This window comes from Fringilla coelebs (genome assembly GCF_963513975.1).
Source record: "Fringilla coelebs genome assembly, chromosome: 1".
In the NCBI taxonomy this organism is placed as follows: Eukaryota; Metazoa; Chordata; class Aves; order Passeriformes; family Fringillidae; genus Fringilla; species Fringilla coelebs.
Window position 1 is genome coordinate 142568244 of NC_140028.1, and position 14158 is coordinate 142582401.

The 14158-nt window shown below is 44.3% G+C and overlaps 1 protein-coding gene across 1 annotated transcript in view; it reads left to right on the forward strand.

The window, feature by feature from the left end:
• ADARB2 (adenosine deaminase RNA specific B2 (inactive)) overlaps positions 1 to 14158 on the forward strand; it is a gene marked incomplete at both ends in the record, with an annotated part of 302283 nt that overhangs the window by 265730 nt on the left and 22395 nt on the right. The window contains one exon of the mRNA XM_084213135.1: positions 2807 to 2958. Within this exon, the coding sequence (XP_084069261.1) occupies positions 2807 to 2958 (152 nt within the window). The remainder of the gene's footprint in view (positions 1 to 2806; positions 2959 to 14158) is intronic.

Below are 14158 nucleotides of genomic sequence, written 5' to 3' on the forward strand. Positions count from 1 at the left end.
TATAAAAAGCAAGAAACAGTCTTAATCCAGTCCAGTTAAGTTACTTTTTGGAGGAAAATTATCTGCTTGTTACACATCTACTAAGCCTGTTGATACTTTCTCTAGGATGCTCTTTTGTAGTATGTAGTAGTAGCAACTTCTAGTACTAGTTTCTAGTACTAAAAAACTGCTCCTCTGCTTGTCAGGCTTTGTTGCACCAAAATGCTTCATATATATTAAACCATAAGCATGTGCTAAAGTATCTTCTTCAAGTCAGCTCAAAACATGGTCATGTGTTATGCTGAATAATGAACTTAAGCAAAAGATTAAAATTTAGCACGTTCTTAGATGTTCCACTTGAATGAGCCTCAAATCCTCACTCCCACAGAAATTTGTAACAGGCAAAGTTTTAGGGATGAATTCTGCTCTTTTAGCCCCTGCCAGTACACAGAAATGACACTTTAATGCCCCCCTGAATGAATGGGATCTGCAGGCTCACTGTGGGCTCCTCTCTCCATTGACTTGTGCAGGCTGAGTGTGGCTGTGCAAAGGATGTTGTAAAGACCTGCAAAGTCATCTTCCCTCTCACAGTTCACCTGTCCCAGAGACAAGGCACCAGGTACTGGTGCTGGAGTAGAGGTGACTTTGCAGAAGTGCATCTCATACTTTACCTGGACCACTTTTAGCAGATCTCTGGGTCCCCCTGGGTTTTGAAATACACCGAACATCCCATGCACAATAATCTTTACTAAGCCATGGCAGATGATGCTGCAGCCCAAACTCTTTTCCAACAATATTCACTGAGTTTTGTTATGAAGCCTATTCAGGTACAATGCAAGAATGAACCTCATGTATGAGTTCAGCTCCTAAAAAACCATCCCAAAGGCAGGTCAGGACCCTGTGTGATAGGAATAACCTCAGCCTGCCGGAGGAGAGAGTCAAGCTGCCTTGCCCTCCAGCCCTGCCAACTATTTTTAGAGCAGCTGTCTATCATCCTAACCTGGCATCCACACTGGCCACAGACCCTTGTTGGTGTTCATGAAGAGGTAAGAGAGCAAGGTTAATCAGTGGAAAACAATGACCAGTGAAAGCAGGATGGAAGCTGAACTCCTGAAATCCAGCCCAAAGCATGACTGCACCAACCTTACATAGCAACTGTCTCCAAGTACTGTAAGCTGCCCCCCCCCCAACACTCTGGTGAGATTTAATGTAATAATAGCAGGCATTTGGACTGCACAGCTTTGTATTCTCCCAGCTGATTTTGCAGTGAATTATTTAGAACTACCTGCAATTGCTCTGAAGTCCAAGCAGCAGGACTTGCAGAGATTTTATTATTTCAGAGGCTTGTATCAGGGCGATAATATAATTAGTGCAGTTGGGAAGTTCCACCAGAGCCAGCAGAAAATGAAGGAGCAGCATGTGGCAGCCCCAGCTCGGCAGCCAGTGTGTCTCCCTGTCCCTGACAGGCGAGCTAATGTGCCTGTAAATTCCTCCTGACAGCAAACGCATCCTGGCATCAAGAAATGACAAAACACCCAAACCATGGAAGAGTGACAGCCAAACAGCTTCAATAGCACAGAGGCTGCACTGGGAGAAAACAGGCAGAGGCAGCTTGGATGAAAGCCAAGGACTCACTCAAAGGCTGAGTAAAAAGCACTCCTGTTTGCACTATCAGGAGGCAGAGAGACAGGCAGAAATCACCTTGGTTAATGGGCTGTCCTGTAGCGAATTAAACGGGTGGGATTCTGCCTTATTAGAAGCATCCCAGGAAAATCATTACCTGCAGGTGCTGTTCTGTTCAGAGATACTCCTCCTAAAAGACCCTTGAGTTTTTGAGGGAAGGACCAGGCCACCAGAGGGAAAGGAGTCTCATCCTAATTTCAGCAATCACATTTTCACCTTCAAAATGATAATCGTGACCATCACCCAAACACACATGTTCGAGGCAGCTGTCTGTCAGAGAAATCACCCATATCTTCCCAAATGTAACTCATGGGAGGAGCTGCACAGCAGCAGAGCCTTAATGCTGTGCTGTTGCTGCAAATGGCAGCACTGGGAGGGTTTGGCCTCCCGGGCAGCTGTTGCTAATGGAATATGTACACTGCATCCCCATCTAGCTGCTGAACCACTGCAAAGATAAAAGCTTCATCTCAATAAGTATTGTTTTCAACTCAGCTGAGAAAAGCCCACACAACTTTTGTCCACCCTTCTTAGGATGGCTTCTGATTTCCAAAAATGCCAAGTGACCCTGCTGGCCTAGGGGGAGCACTGGTAGGTAGCTCTGGTTGAATGGGGGAGAAGAGCAATGCCTGGGGAGCAGGGAGGGTTGGCAGTGGTCATAAAATTTGGGTGCTTTGTTAGAGGCCCTTTTCAGTGGAGCATATGAACACACATCTCAGCTGTGGTGATTGATGTTAATGGGATTCAAACATGTGTCTAGGCATTGTGATCAGCAGAGCTGACGTGTTCACATGAGAGCCCAAGAGAACTCATTTTTACATGCACCAGAACCACTTTAAAATCAGTGTGTTTATGAATCCGTGCATGTAAGGAAGGAGAGTTACCCTTCAAAAATCCACATTTTATCATTAGAGCATATCTTAGGTAAGCAAGCCAAAAGCCCTTTGGCAGTTTTGACCTCCTTCACACATTTCTTCACCTGGAGAAACTCACTGGTTTTCTTTTGCTGTCACTAGGCAAAATATATGTGCCGGGTGCTAATAAAAACAAACAAACAAACAGAGGGAGAAACGGAGAGAGAGAGAGCACAGGAATGTTTCTGATTTGGCATGTAACAAATGACCTGGAACCTCTTTTGTGATCATAGCAAACGGCGAGAAGACTGGGAGCGATCAATCTTCGTGCGATTAAAAGAGGGAGGCTACAGGCTGCGGGAGAACATCCTGTTCCACCTGTACGTCAGCACTTCACCCTGCGGAGACGCGCGCCTTAACTCCCCCTACGAGATCACAACCGACTGTAAGAGAAAAAGCTTCCCTCTCCTTCCCTCCTTTCTGTGCCTTTTGTCTTTTTTCTGTTTGTTTGTTTTTTTTAAGATCCTTCTTGCTCTCTTTCTTTGCTGGCGGAAAGTGTTTCACTTGAGGGCAAAAATACTACAGGCTTTAGAGAGTGCCTGTCTGTCTGTCTGTGCAACTGGTGCTCGGTCCTGCTTGGTGTGCTGGGGGAAAGTGTGCAAGGAAAACCAGAGCTGGGCAAGGCAGTTCTGTACTCCTGGGGCTCTGTGGCTCTGCTGGGCAATCCATCCCTGCATTTCCTGCTTGATACAAACAGCCCTAAAAGTAAATGGGTGCTTTGGAAAGCATTCCCATGATCAAAAAGAGCCTTGAAGGCACAGCCAGAGGTTGGACCAGAGGATCAGGGCTCTAACTGGAGATGCACAGACTCTTCTCAGGGTTCACAGAGCATGTATAGGGTGAAGGGTTGCATTGTTACAGGCTGCAGCAGCTGGAGTCTGAAGTAGAGCACTGAAATGATATGATATGATATATGATACAGCACATCTGTAGTGTTGATTGTTCATCAGACTCTCTCCAACATCACCTGCACTTGCAGCAAATAATGGCAAGACCCTTATGGAAAGGATCCTTCCAAAGCCATGCTGCCTATGTCAAATATACTACATGGTCACTGCATGGCAGGTGGGTTTGTTGGAGCCACCAGCTCAGACTTAGAGTCCCTGGAACCATACCTATGGCATTCCAGCAAACACGTGATTTTCCAGGGATTTCTTCCTGCAAATGAGATGAGCAAATCAGGTCTTGAGCCAGTGTGTGCCACCAACAGACTTGCAGAGCTTGTTGTCCATGATGACAAATCCCATCTCCACCATGACCCTGCACTGTCACCTCATCACTCCCCAGACTGTCCCTGCCATGGCAGAGGCACATCCTTGTTGCTTTCTCCTTGCACCAGCTTTGTCCCTGCCTAGCCCCATGGAATGTCCCCAGCAAGGCACAGGGGACCCCAGAGGTGTGTGGCTTGTTTTCACATGCCTGCCACCCCATGATCCATTGCACAAGGCACTCTCTTATCTCTGTCCCACCTACTGCTCCCCATACCTGCATTTTACAGTGCTGCAAAGCCCATAGTGCTGGCTGGCAAAAGTGCACATAGTGAGAAATGGTCCTTGCCTTGACTGCCCTGAATGTGAGGCAGGCAAGACAAAAGAATGAATGGAGGAAGGGGCATACACATGGGAATCTAAAATTAATGACTCAAGGTCACACAACAACCTCACTTCCTCACAGGCAAATCCATCAGACAGTAGTTTCACTCCTTTGTGATTTTTTTATTTGTTTAAGTTATTTATTAATGATTAGGCATTATTCTGCCCAGACTAGAATTTTTTTTTCACATGTGAAACAGCAGCTTGCTGGGGCAAGAAGCAGAATGCACCTATTCAGGAAGGAAATGTTGTCTTTGCTGATGTGATTTCAGCATTGTGTCAGCAGGGTTTATAAAATGAACAAAAGCAAGTAAATGCTTAAAACTCAGAATCAAATCAACAAACTCCTGATGAGTTAGCAAAATAATAAGACATAGTATCATCTTAAATCAAACTTAAAAATAAAAAGGGAGTGCTTATGAATATCAGAAAACAGTAGTGATCTTTGGCCTCCCACTGTACAGGTGTATCAAGAGATGTTTAAAAAAGCTTTATGTTTGGTCAAAGGCACTCTTGTTTTCCAGAAGGCAGGTTTCCTGGGGCACCCCTGAGCTGACATCACAATTGGAAACACCAAAATCTATGATTATTTTTAAAATGTGGTCCATGCTCAAGAGGCTGTTCAGGCTGGATTCTGCTCGTCTTGGCATGAGGAAGTTGGTGCTTTGGGCAGCTGAGAGCCCATGATGCCTGATTATGTGCAGCTGAACCCAGCCCTGGAGGTGAACCCTGCTTGGCTCATGGATTTCTTCACAGACCAGATAAATCTCCCAGCTAATGAGGGAATGCTTCTGTAGATAAGATACACAAGGAGCTGTGTTTAAAAATATATAATCACACAGTACATGACACAGACAGTAAACTTGTGGATAATCATGGAAATAATTTTCCTTTTGGCTACTACACCAATTATTTTCCCAAGCAGAAGCTGAGGCAGAAAGGTCTGTGTGGCTTAGCCAAGGTTACACAGTGATTCACCTGAAGAGATGCTACACCTGGTTCATAATTCACTCTTATAAACAGATCCCTCTACCTTTGTCCTGTGTTCTTAAAATAATTTCGCACTGTGTAGAAAGCCTTGTTGCCAAAAGCTGTCCTTCAGAGAGATAAGCATTTCCTCTCAGCTCACATTTTCCCAGAGACATCTGGGAAGATAAGTATTTTATAATGTTTATCATTCAGATCTTTTTCCTCTTTTTTTTTTCCTAAAGAAATAACCTTTCTTTCATCCTGTAATGACAAGAAACTCCAGATGAATGTTGTTTAATTTCTTAAACAACAAAGAGACCTCTCCTAGAGCTAGCACAAGCCATCAAACATTACTGATTATTCTCTAAAGATGCATTAACATTTAAAAACGTTGTCTCACCATGTGGTTCCTGGTTTTGAGAAGGAATATGATAAGCCTTTATCAATATAGGGAGTGAGTAAAATCCACTTCTCAAATCTCCTTCCAAAAATTTCCTATTATCCACCGTGTCTTTCCAACAGCCTCAGGGAGGCCTCACATTTCCTTCTTAGGAGCTTTGTTCTGGTAAGGGAGGACGTAAGCTGGCAGCTTTTGAAACCCAGTTTACTTCTTACTGGATAGAGCAGAGTACCAAGCTTGTGGCATGTGTAAAAGTCTGAGAGCTGCAATGCAGAGGAGAGGTCCAGGCAGCCCACACCCACGCCAGCTTCATGCAGGAAAGCAAGGGATTAGGGACAAGGAGATAAAATCACACTTTAATTTGAAGAAATGGCCTTCTTGAATTAGAGGTAAGCTGACTTGTTTGCTGATAACATCCTTAGGCAGCTCTAAAAGAGAAACTAAATCGGTTGGATCAGGCTGCTTTGAGCAGGGAGGGGTTTTCTAACTCTTCTTTGGTGCCTGTAGGTCAGGAGGGTGGATGGGTTTGCAGGAAGTGAAGTCAGAGCTCTGGAAGAAGGCACAGTCTGAGAGAGCAGGGGAAGAGGCTGGGGGGAAAGAGGCCAGAGCAGCTGAGAGCAGCACAGGAGACCAGCCAGGGTCAGTGGTGCTGCAGGAATATGAGACTGGGAAATGCCCCAGGGGTTTCAGATGCTTTTTATGGGTTTGTCCTGGCTCATTCTCTCTAGTCTCCTTCTCAAGACCCTTTCCATCATTTTCCAAGGTCAGCCTCAAGGTTGTAGCACTGCTATATGACAAAAAGGCAGCATGTTCCTGGTGTCCTCACAACTCTCACTGCTCCTTCACAGATCCTTCTTCCCCTCCTTATGTTCAGGTCAGGGAGCCTGGAACATCTCCCTTTCTAGTGCCTTCTCCCTTCATGCACATCTCAGCCAGGTGTCCCTGGATTTCTGAGCTCTCCCAAGGGCACCACAACATCAAGTCACCATGGGTTTCCTGAGGGGGCCTGAGGGAGCTGCTGTTTCCCATTATGGCACACACACTCCTGCCCATGGGGTGGAGCCCTGGGGGCAGCTCACCCTGTAGTATTTGTTGCATATTTTGCACTTTCTCCTAAATCTAGGGCAAACCACAGAATAATCAAGCCCTTGATTTGCTACAGCACCATCCTAGCTAATTTAGTGCTTCTTGACTCATTGGCTTTTTTTTTTAAGTGTCTTGAAAAGTAAAATGAATTGCTTGAAAATTTGAGCTAAAAAGAATCCTCTACTTCCCCCATTCCTCCTTCCCTGGCAGTATTTTACCTCATTGTCCATCTTTTTTCTAGAGATGTGCTCTCTCTTTTTCACTGCATGGATCACCAAAGAGACAAACAGAATCTGCCCCAGGGCTTGTCTCAGTTCTTCTCCCCTGGGCTGCTTTTCTATCTCTTGTTAACATGCTGTATTGCCTTGTGCCATTGACTCCCTGATAGCCCAGCTCCTGTTTTATCCCACACTTCCTTTAGGTCTGAAACACACCATTGCATCTGCTCCACATGGGGTTTTTCTCCTGCTTGTCTATTAACCTACAGCTGTGCTGGAGCTCTCATGCACACACATTTGACAGAACTCTCATCTAAGCAGGACCCGCTTGCGACCACGTGAGCCCCATCATTGCCTTGGTAGGTGATGTGATGAGGAGAAGATGTGCACTGCAGTTTTCAGAGAGTTGGGGAACTGAAGAGTACCCAGGAAGACACATTTGTGCTCTCTACTTCAAGTGTGCTTTCACTGGGCAGACCTGTGCTTTCTCTGCTTGCGATTCTGGCTGCTGGATTTTGCATTCCATTCTCAGAAAAAAATGCTCTGTCCACCCCCAAATCCAGGGCTGCTGTGAAGGAGTGCCCTGCTCACACCAGTAACTCAGCATCCCCTGTTCAGATGGGGCTGACTCAAGTCATTCCAAAACCAGACCCCTGAAAGTCATATCCTGAGCAGACTGGCTGGGGAAGGCCAGATTCACACAGAGACCCTCTGAGGAATCTGATGATCTCCTAAAGCTGTCATGAGAGCCTCAGCCCCAGAAGTCAATATTCAGTGTCCTTCAGGGAGTTATCAGGATGGAAATACAATGAGGATGCTTATGGCAGTAACTGGGCTAGAATCACTCCCCCAGCCATTGGGTTTGGTGAACTTTTCTGGACATGCAAGGGGAAGAAATCTCTGCCTTCCTTTTGCCAATCCCATGTTTGGTTAAATGAACAAATTTTGTTCTTGTAAATAGATGGTAAAAGGGAAAAGCACTTCAAGAAGAACCATCTAAGTAACTCCGTGATCTGGAAAGAAATTAGACATCTGGAACTACAAGAAAATTTAGGTTCTAACAGAGTGATAAACTTGCCCATTACAAAAATTGAGGATAACCATAGGTCACCCCTTGGGCTTGGGCACTATTTTTTGTTCCCATTACACAAGTGCTCCCAGGTATCACATCTGTCTGTCACAGCTGCTGGCCTGATGCAGCTTGGGAAACCATCTTGGAAATTTGTAGCTATTTGGTGCATGGAGCAGCTTCCTCCTAGGCTGTAAAGTTGATTTTATGCTGATGAATGGCCCATCTGTGGAACTGGGATGAAGGTGCATTATTTTCCTATTTTTCATATGACTGAGCAGAACAATACCTTGGGGGAATCTCAGAAAAAAATTATCATAGAGACCCATGCCCAGAAGTAACAGGAAACTAAAAAAATGCACACACCACTGTAGGCTGTAGTGCTGAATACTGCCTCAGGAGAAATAATTCTAGCACTGGATGTATTATTGTGGTCAGCCCAGATTGCTCTGTCATATAAAGGATGCTGCAGAAATCGCAGATACAGCGAGAGGCTCTTGCATTACTTCACAGGCTAGGGAATTAGCATTAAAGAAGGTGGAAGGAAATTGTCCTTTCAATTCATTAAGACTGGACTGGGTCTCATGCAAAAGGATTGGGTTCAGGTGTGAGCACAGCGCCCTTTGTCAGGCTCCTTTGAGGTCACATTCCATGGAAGCAATGGCCCCTCCTGCTTGTGCCACTGACCCAGCCTCAGTTTACCAAGTAAGCAAAGAGGAAATGCAGCAACTTTCTCCAGCTGACCAGAGGCTGGGCTGTCAATGAGCTCGTGTCCCTGCTCAGGACTGTTAGCAGGCACTAGGTTTGTATGCAATTGCCCTGTTTCTAACTTGATCTTCCCAGGCTGCTGAAATGCTGTTTCAGCGTGACTGCTTTCACTCAGGTTAGCTTGGTAGGGAAAGCATGGCCACAGGACAGCTCCCTCTGGTTAATTCTCTCCTTCACTGACACACCTCACCCACGGCTGGAGCAGAGGTGGAGCGTGCTCCTGGTCAGGATGGGCACAGATGAGAGCAGAGCCCAGCCCAGCTGTGGTGGTCCTGTGTCCCCACAAGTCCTGCAGGGCTGAGCCGTGGTCTGATTTAGCTCAGGGTTTTCAGGTGTGGAAGTGGTGCTGCACAAAGTTCAAAGATTTCTTCCCAGCATCCAAAATAAATCCATTCTGGCACTGTGGGGGAGCTTTTTTCTTCTGGGGAAGGTGGGCAAAGGGATTTCAGGAGAAGAAAGTGTGGCTGAGAGGAATCAGTGGGACAGGATGGGAAAGTTTGAGGGAGAGTGGGTCTGTGATGTTCGGCTGTGAGGGGGAAGTGGGCGAGAGACAGCAACATAAAGCCTGTGAGGGGTGGGGAAACTCTCAGGATGAGTGAAGCCCCTCTGCTTCTTCCAATGCTCAGCACCCACACAGGACCTGCAGGCACTGGCTGGAGCCATCTCCAGTGCTGCAAGAAGCTTTTCCTCCCCCAGCCTCTCCTACTCACTCTCTGCTCATCCAAGGCTGAAGGGGAGGAAAAGAATAGAAAAGGGAGGAAAGACTGTCAGGGATACCAGAATGGAGACAGTGACTGGCCCAAGCCCTTTGCTGTGAGCCCTGAGCCCTTCTGAAGCCACCTGAGGAAAAAGCTGCCGCAGCTGCTGCTGCATCTTGATGCTCAGGGGGACCTGTGGCTCAGACAGAGCAGCAGTGCCAGAGGGTCTGCAAATACACAGTTCACCTGTTCTGGAAATCCCATCACTTTTGGTAACCCAAAGGAGAGGTCTGATGCCTTACATGGCCTGTCATGCTAAACCTTTTGCCAATCCCAAAGGTCAGTTCTAAACCTGCCATTGAAACCAGTGGTGTCCAGGCTGAGGAGAGCTGTGAAAGCACTCATGGTTTTATTGTTGCAGGGTGCACCTTGGAAAGAGGCTCTCATTTCACTACACTGAAGTCCTGAAGCTTTCAGTACAATTAATCAACCTGTAGAAGTTTGCTGTTGCTTTATATTCCATTATTAATCTCCACCAGGCTGGGTAGTTAGATTCTTAGTGGAGTTTTGCTAAAGCTGACTGATGAATAACAGCTTCACTTCACAGACAGATTTTAGGTCTCAAAGAACTGACTGGCTGGAAAAAAAAAAAAAAAAACCTTTCAGGCAAAACTTCAAAGAAAATAATTGTGTGAAATTGGGATCACATATTTTTTGTATCTCCTGGTCAGCAGTAACAAGAGGTAGGAAAACCCTATTTCATTTCCTCCCATGCCCAGTTCAGGGTAAGCTTTTTCATTCAAGGCCGCTTAGAATCAAATAAAAACTTGAATCTGTGTCTCTCAAGTCCTGGATCAGTGAATTCCCTCTCAGCTGAGCTAGACAGCTCCCCTTTTTAACTCTCTGTTTTAAAACTTTGTCAGAATTGACACATCATGAGAAAACTCTTTGCTTTTGACAATGCATTGAAAATGTCCCAATTCCTTCTCCTTGTGATATTCTTGGCTGCTTTTGCTTATTTGAGTTTTGTTGTTTCAGGGGGAGTTTAAAGTAGAAAATAAGATTTTTAGAAGTATGTGTCAGTGCAGTCTGTGTCTATCCAGGAAAAGAGAAAGAATGTGCTGAAAACTGTGGATTGCTCAGAGCCAGCATTGGCCACAGCTTTGAAAAGCTTTCATGTAAAGCAAAATGTGTTTGTTAAGATTCAGGAAAACAGGTTTCCAGCTATAATCAGATTCTAATTTTAACAGAATGCTTGAATCGCCAAAGGGCATTGCACTGTATTTATTGATTCTGCTTTGTTATGGGTTTTGCTGCTTTGTAAAACACCGCATTTGGATGCAATGTTCAGATGTGATAAAAAGGCTACATTAATCAGCAAAAGACCATGCCTGAGAAGCTTTCAGAACAGCAGTAGAAAATTCCACCAAGAAAAGCTCCTTGTCCACAGATTTGTCCAGCCCAAGGGATGGTGGTGTCCCCAAAGCCCTCTGCAGCAGGGAAAAGAGACCACATGCTCCTGGACATCCCCCATCCCACCCCAACATCCCATAGCCTACTACAGATATGCACCTAAGTAAGGCACAGATTTTTGGGGTGGAAAATATCAAACCATAGTTGGGAAAAATCTCTGTGGGTGAAAACTACACCCACTCGGGTCTAATTTAGTCCAGTTTGTCCTTCCACTGAGTGGGAATTACAGGTAAAACTCATAAGCTGAGTTTTAGAAAGCTTATCAGGCAGCTCCAGGTCCAGTTAAGAGTTTTGTGGGACTTCTGGAAGTCCTTAGACTTCTGAGAGTTTCTTAGAGTCAGGAGAGAAATCTGAAGACATCTGTGTGAGTAGCAAACAATTAAATTCTTACCATGACCCTGCAAGCTGCCTTCTCTAGCCGGACTGGGACAACTCACCTCACTCTGGTAATTTCTATTTCTATACCTGTAAAATAGGAATAAAAGGGATCCAGCAATCACAGCTCTGAGAAAGGGTAGTTAGTGCTGAGAGCAGAATACTAAAATAGAAAACATTGTATGTTCTATGCACTGCTGTAAAATTATTCAGAGTAATTTAACAACATTAACCCACAGATTTTTAAGGCCGACAGGAACCACTCTCTGGTGATCAAGATTTAATTTCTTCATCCAAAGACCAGGCTCCAGACAGGACTCCAGAGCTCCAGAAGCTGAATTAGAATATATCTGGTGGTGCATCAGGAACCACAGCCTCTCTAGAATTATACCAACCACAGTGTGGTTGAAAATCTGTCGCCACTATTGACAGATTGCTCTTGTTTCTGTCTCATGGGGTTCATTCTCTGTTTACATATTTTGCTGACTTCTCCCACAACATTTTCCTTAAATCGTCCTTGAAGATTTCAATTTCCAAACTGCAACAGAATCCCAAAGCCATATGAATAACAGCATGTTTTGTTGATAAAAGAAGGAGGGTTATGATGAATAACACATTCTCTTTATGTTTGTGTAAATTTCTTGATTAAAACCTGGCAGGAGTGAGAATTGTCACCAAATAGGAAATTCCAGGGATGTTGATATATTTTTCACGTAAAGTATATTTAAAAGATTAAGCCTAGCTTTAAGAAAAAACATTTCTCATTACAAAAAAAAGTGAAAGATACAATAATGCACAGCTTAGGACATGGGTACCAGCTGCTTCCCCCTGATCTCCACTGGCTTTGATCAGCTGCTGACCTGGGCACAAGCAGCATCTCTGCCCACTGTCAAAGCAGAGCAGTGTCTGGCTGGAGACCCTCCCTGTGGCACTCTCTGCCTGGTGGAAGCCTGATGGAGGCTTCAGAGGCAGAAGTCCTCCTCAGAGAGTTCACAGATCTCTCTCTCCTCTCTCCTCAGAGAGTTCTCAGCCCTTTGCCAGATCTCTAGACTTTGCTCTGTGGGAGCAGCTGCACTTTCAAAGCCCCGGCGGGACATGTCTGATTTTAGACAAGAGGAGCAATTAGTAATTAAAAATAATAATCTTGAAGTGTTTGAGTTGTATTTTCCTTGATTGCCACATGCACAGAATCTTAATCCTTCTGATAAATCTCGTACTTTTGGCTTCAACATACTAATGCTTTCCTACTCCAGAGCAGGCTGGAGTCCACAGCCTGGGTTTGTAGGTGGCACAAAGAATTTCTCTGACACCTGACCCAGTACTGCTCATTCCTCCTTGCCTGGAACAGTCATTTATAACTCTCAGAGGAAGCTGTGCATGACTTTGCTGCCAGCAAATTGTTTTAAAGTGAATTTTGACTAGTTACTCACATTTTGATCCCAGGCTTTCCTAGAAGACAGACATTGGAGAAAACTTGTTTGTAGGCTTTGAGCTATTTCTCTCAGATTTCTTTTTCCTCTCAGGGTATTAAAGCCTGCTGAGAGTCCAGGCTTACTTAGAAGTAAGTCTGATGGTAAACTGGATTTCATGTGTTAGTGTCATACTCTGCTCTAGCAGAGGTTCAATGAAGGTATTTTGGCACCTTTCCCTAGGATGAGATTTCAATAAATTTCATATTAACCTACAAAAATAATAAAAACTCATTGTAACAGTGCTATGTTGTCTGAACAGATGAAATTTTTCCCCTCAGTAACCATACATGGAGGCATTTTGATGGACCAAAATGAAAAGTTTTTATTAAAACATTCACTGATAAACTTTAATATGCTGGAATACCATTCTTACACCCTTCCTAGAGTTACTGTCTCTAACATTACAATTCTATCAAAAAATAATAACTCAATGAATAGCTACTTAAAGCAGGTAAAGAAAAATAATGCAGTCATTTCCTTTCTGTTCTTATGGATTCAAACCTCAAGTTTTCTCTTCACTGCTTCTTGTGGATTAAATGCCACATATTGATAATCTATGGATAGGCAAAATGACTTTGCTATCACACCTTGTCAGTATATCACTAGAAATAATTGGCAGATGAAAAATTGTGGAAGAAATAGAAAGAGTGAAAATTGTTATTTTAAGGTTAGTGAAAAGGAGGAAGAATAATATGCAAAAGGGAGCATCATTTATCAGGTCATGGAGCCTCTCAGATTAGGGACTACTGTCTAAAGACAGTATTTCAGCTAAGAAAGAGGCAGGGAGAAGAGAAAAGGTAAGGAAGTTCAATCTCCAATGTTAATTTCAGTTCCAAAAACTACAGATGTCCCAGGTTTTTAATATCACCATATAAATTACATATTCATATTTTTATTTGTATATAGGGCTTAATGATACTGTCCAAACCATAGATCTGAACCGAAATCTGCTACAAGATGCTGGGAGCCACATGGCTCTGGGAGCAAGCAAATCTCTCCTAGGACTGCCTTCAGATGCAATATCCCTCATGTCTATATCTAAAAGTCATATCTTGACTTTAGATTCATCTCAATATGCTTTTATCCTGTTTAATCTGTACAAGATCGGGTCTTGTGTTCCCTTCTGGGAAGGACGCATCCCTGAAGTCTCTGCAGGGGCAGATCTGTAGACCATTCTTTTCACAAATTCAGACTTATTGCAGAATAGTCCTAAAGTTTCTTGTTTTCCAAAGCTGGCCCATGGCATTTCAGCCTGGCTCTGTGCAGGTCACTAAAGCCCAGTGCAGAAGGGATTTATCTGACCAGCCTCTCTGCCCAGCAGAGCAGACACAGCCAGTGTTCACTGTGCTGTGATTCTCACTTCAACCCTTCCAGAAATAGTCATGTTGTACATTTAGTCAGGATCTGGTTGAGGAAAGTGCATCTCTAATAACCATCAAAATACAAAGGCAGTCAAATGTTAACA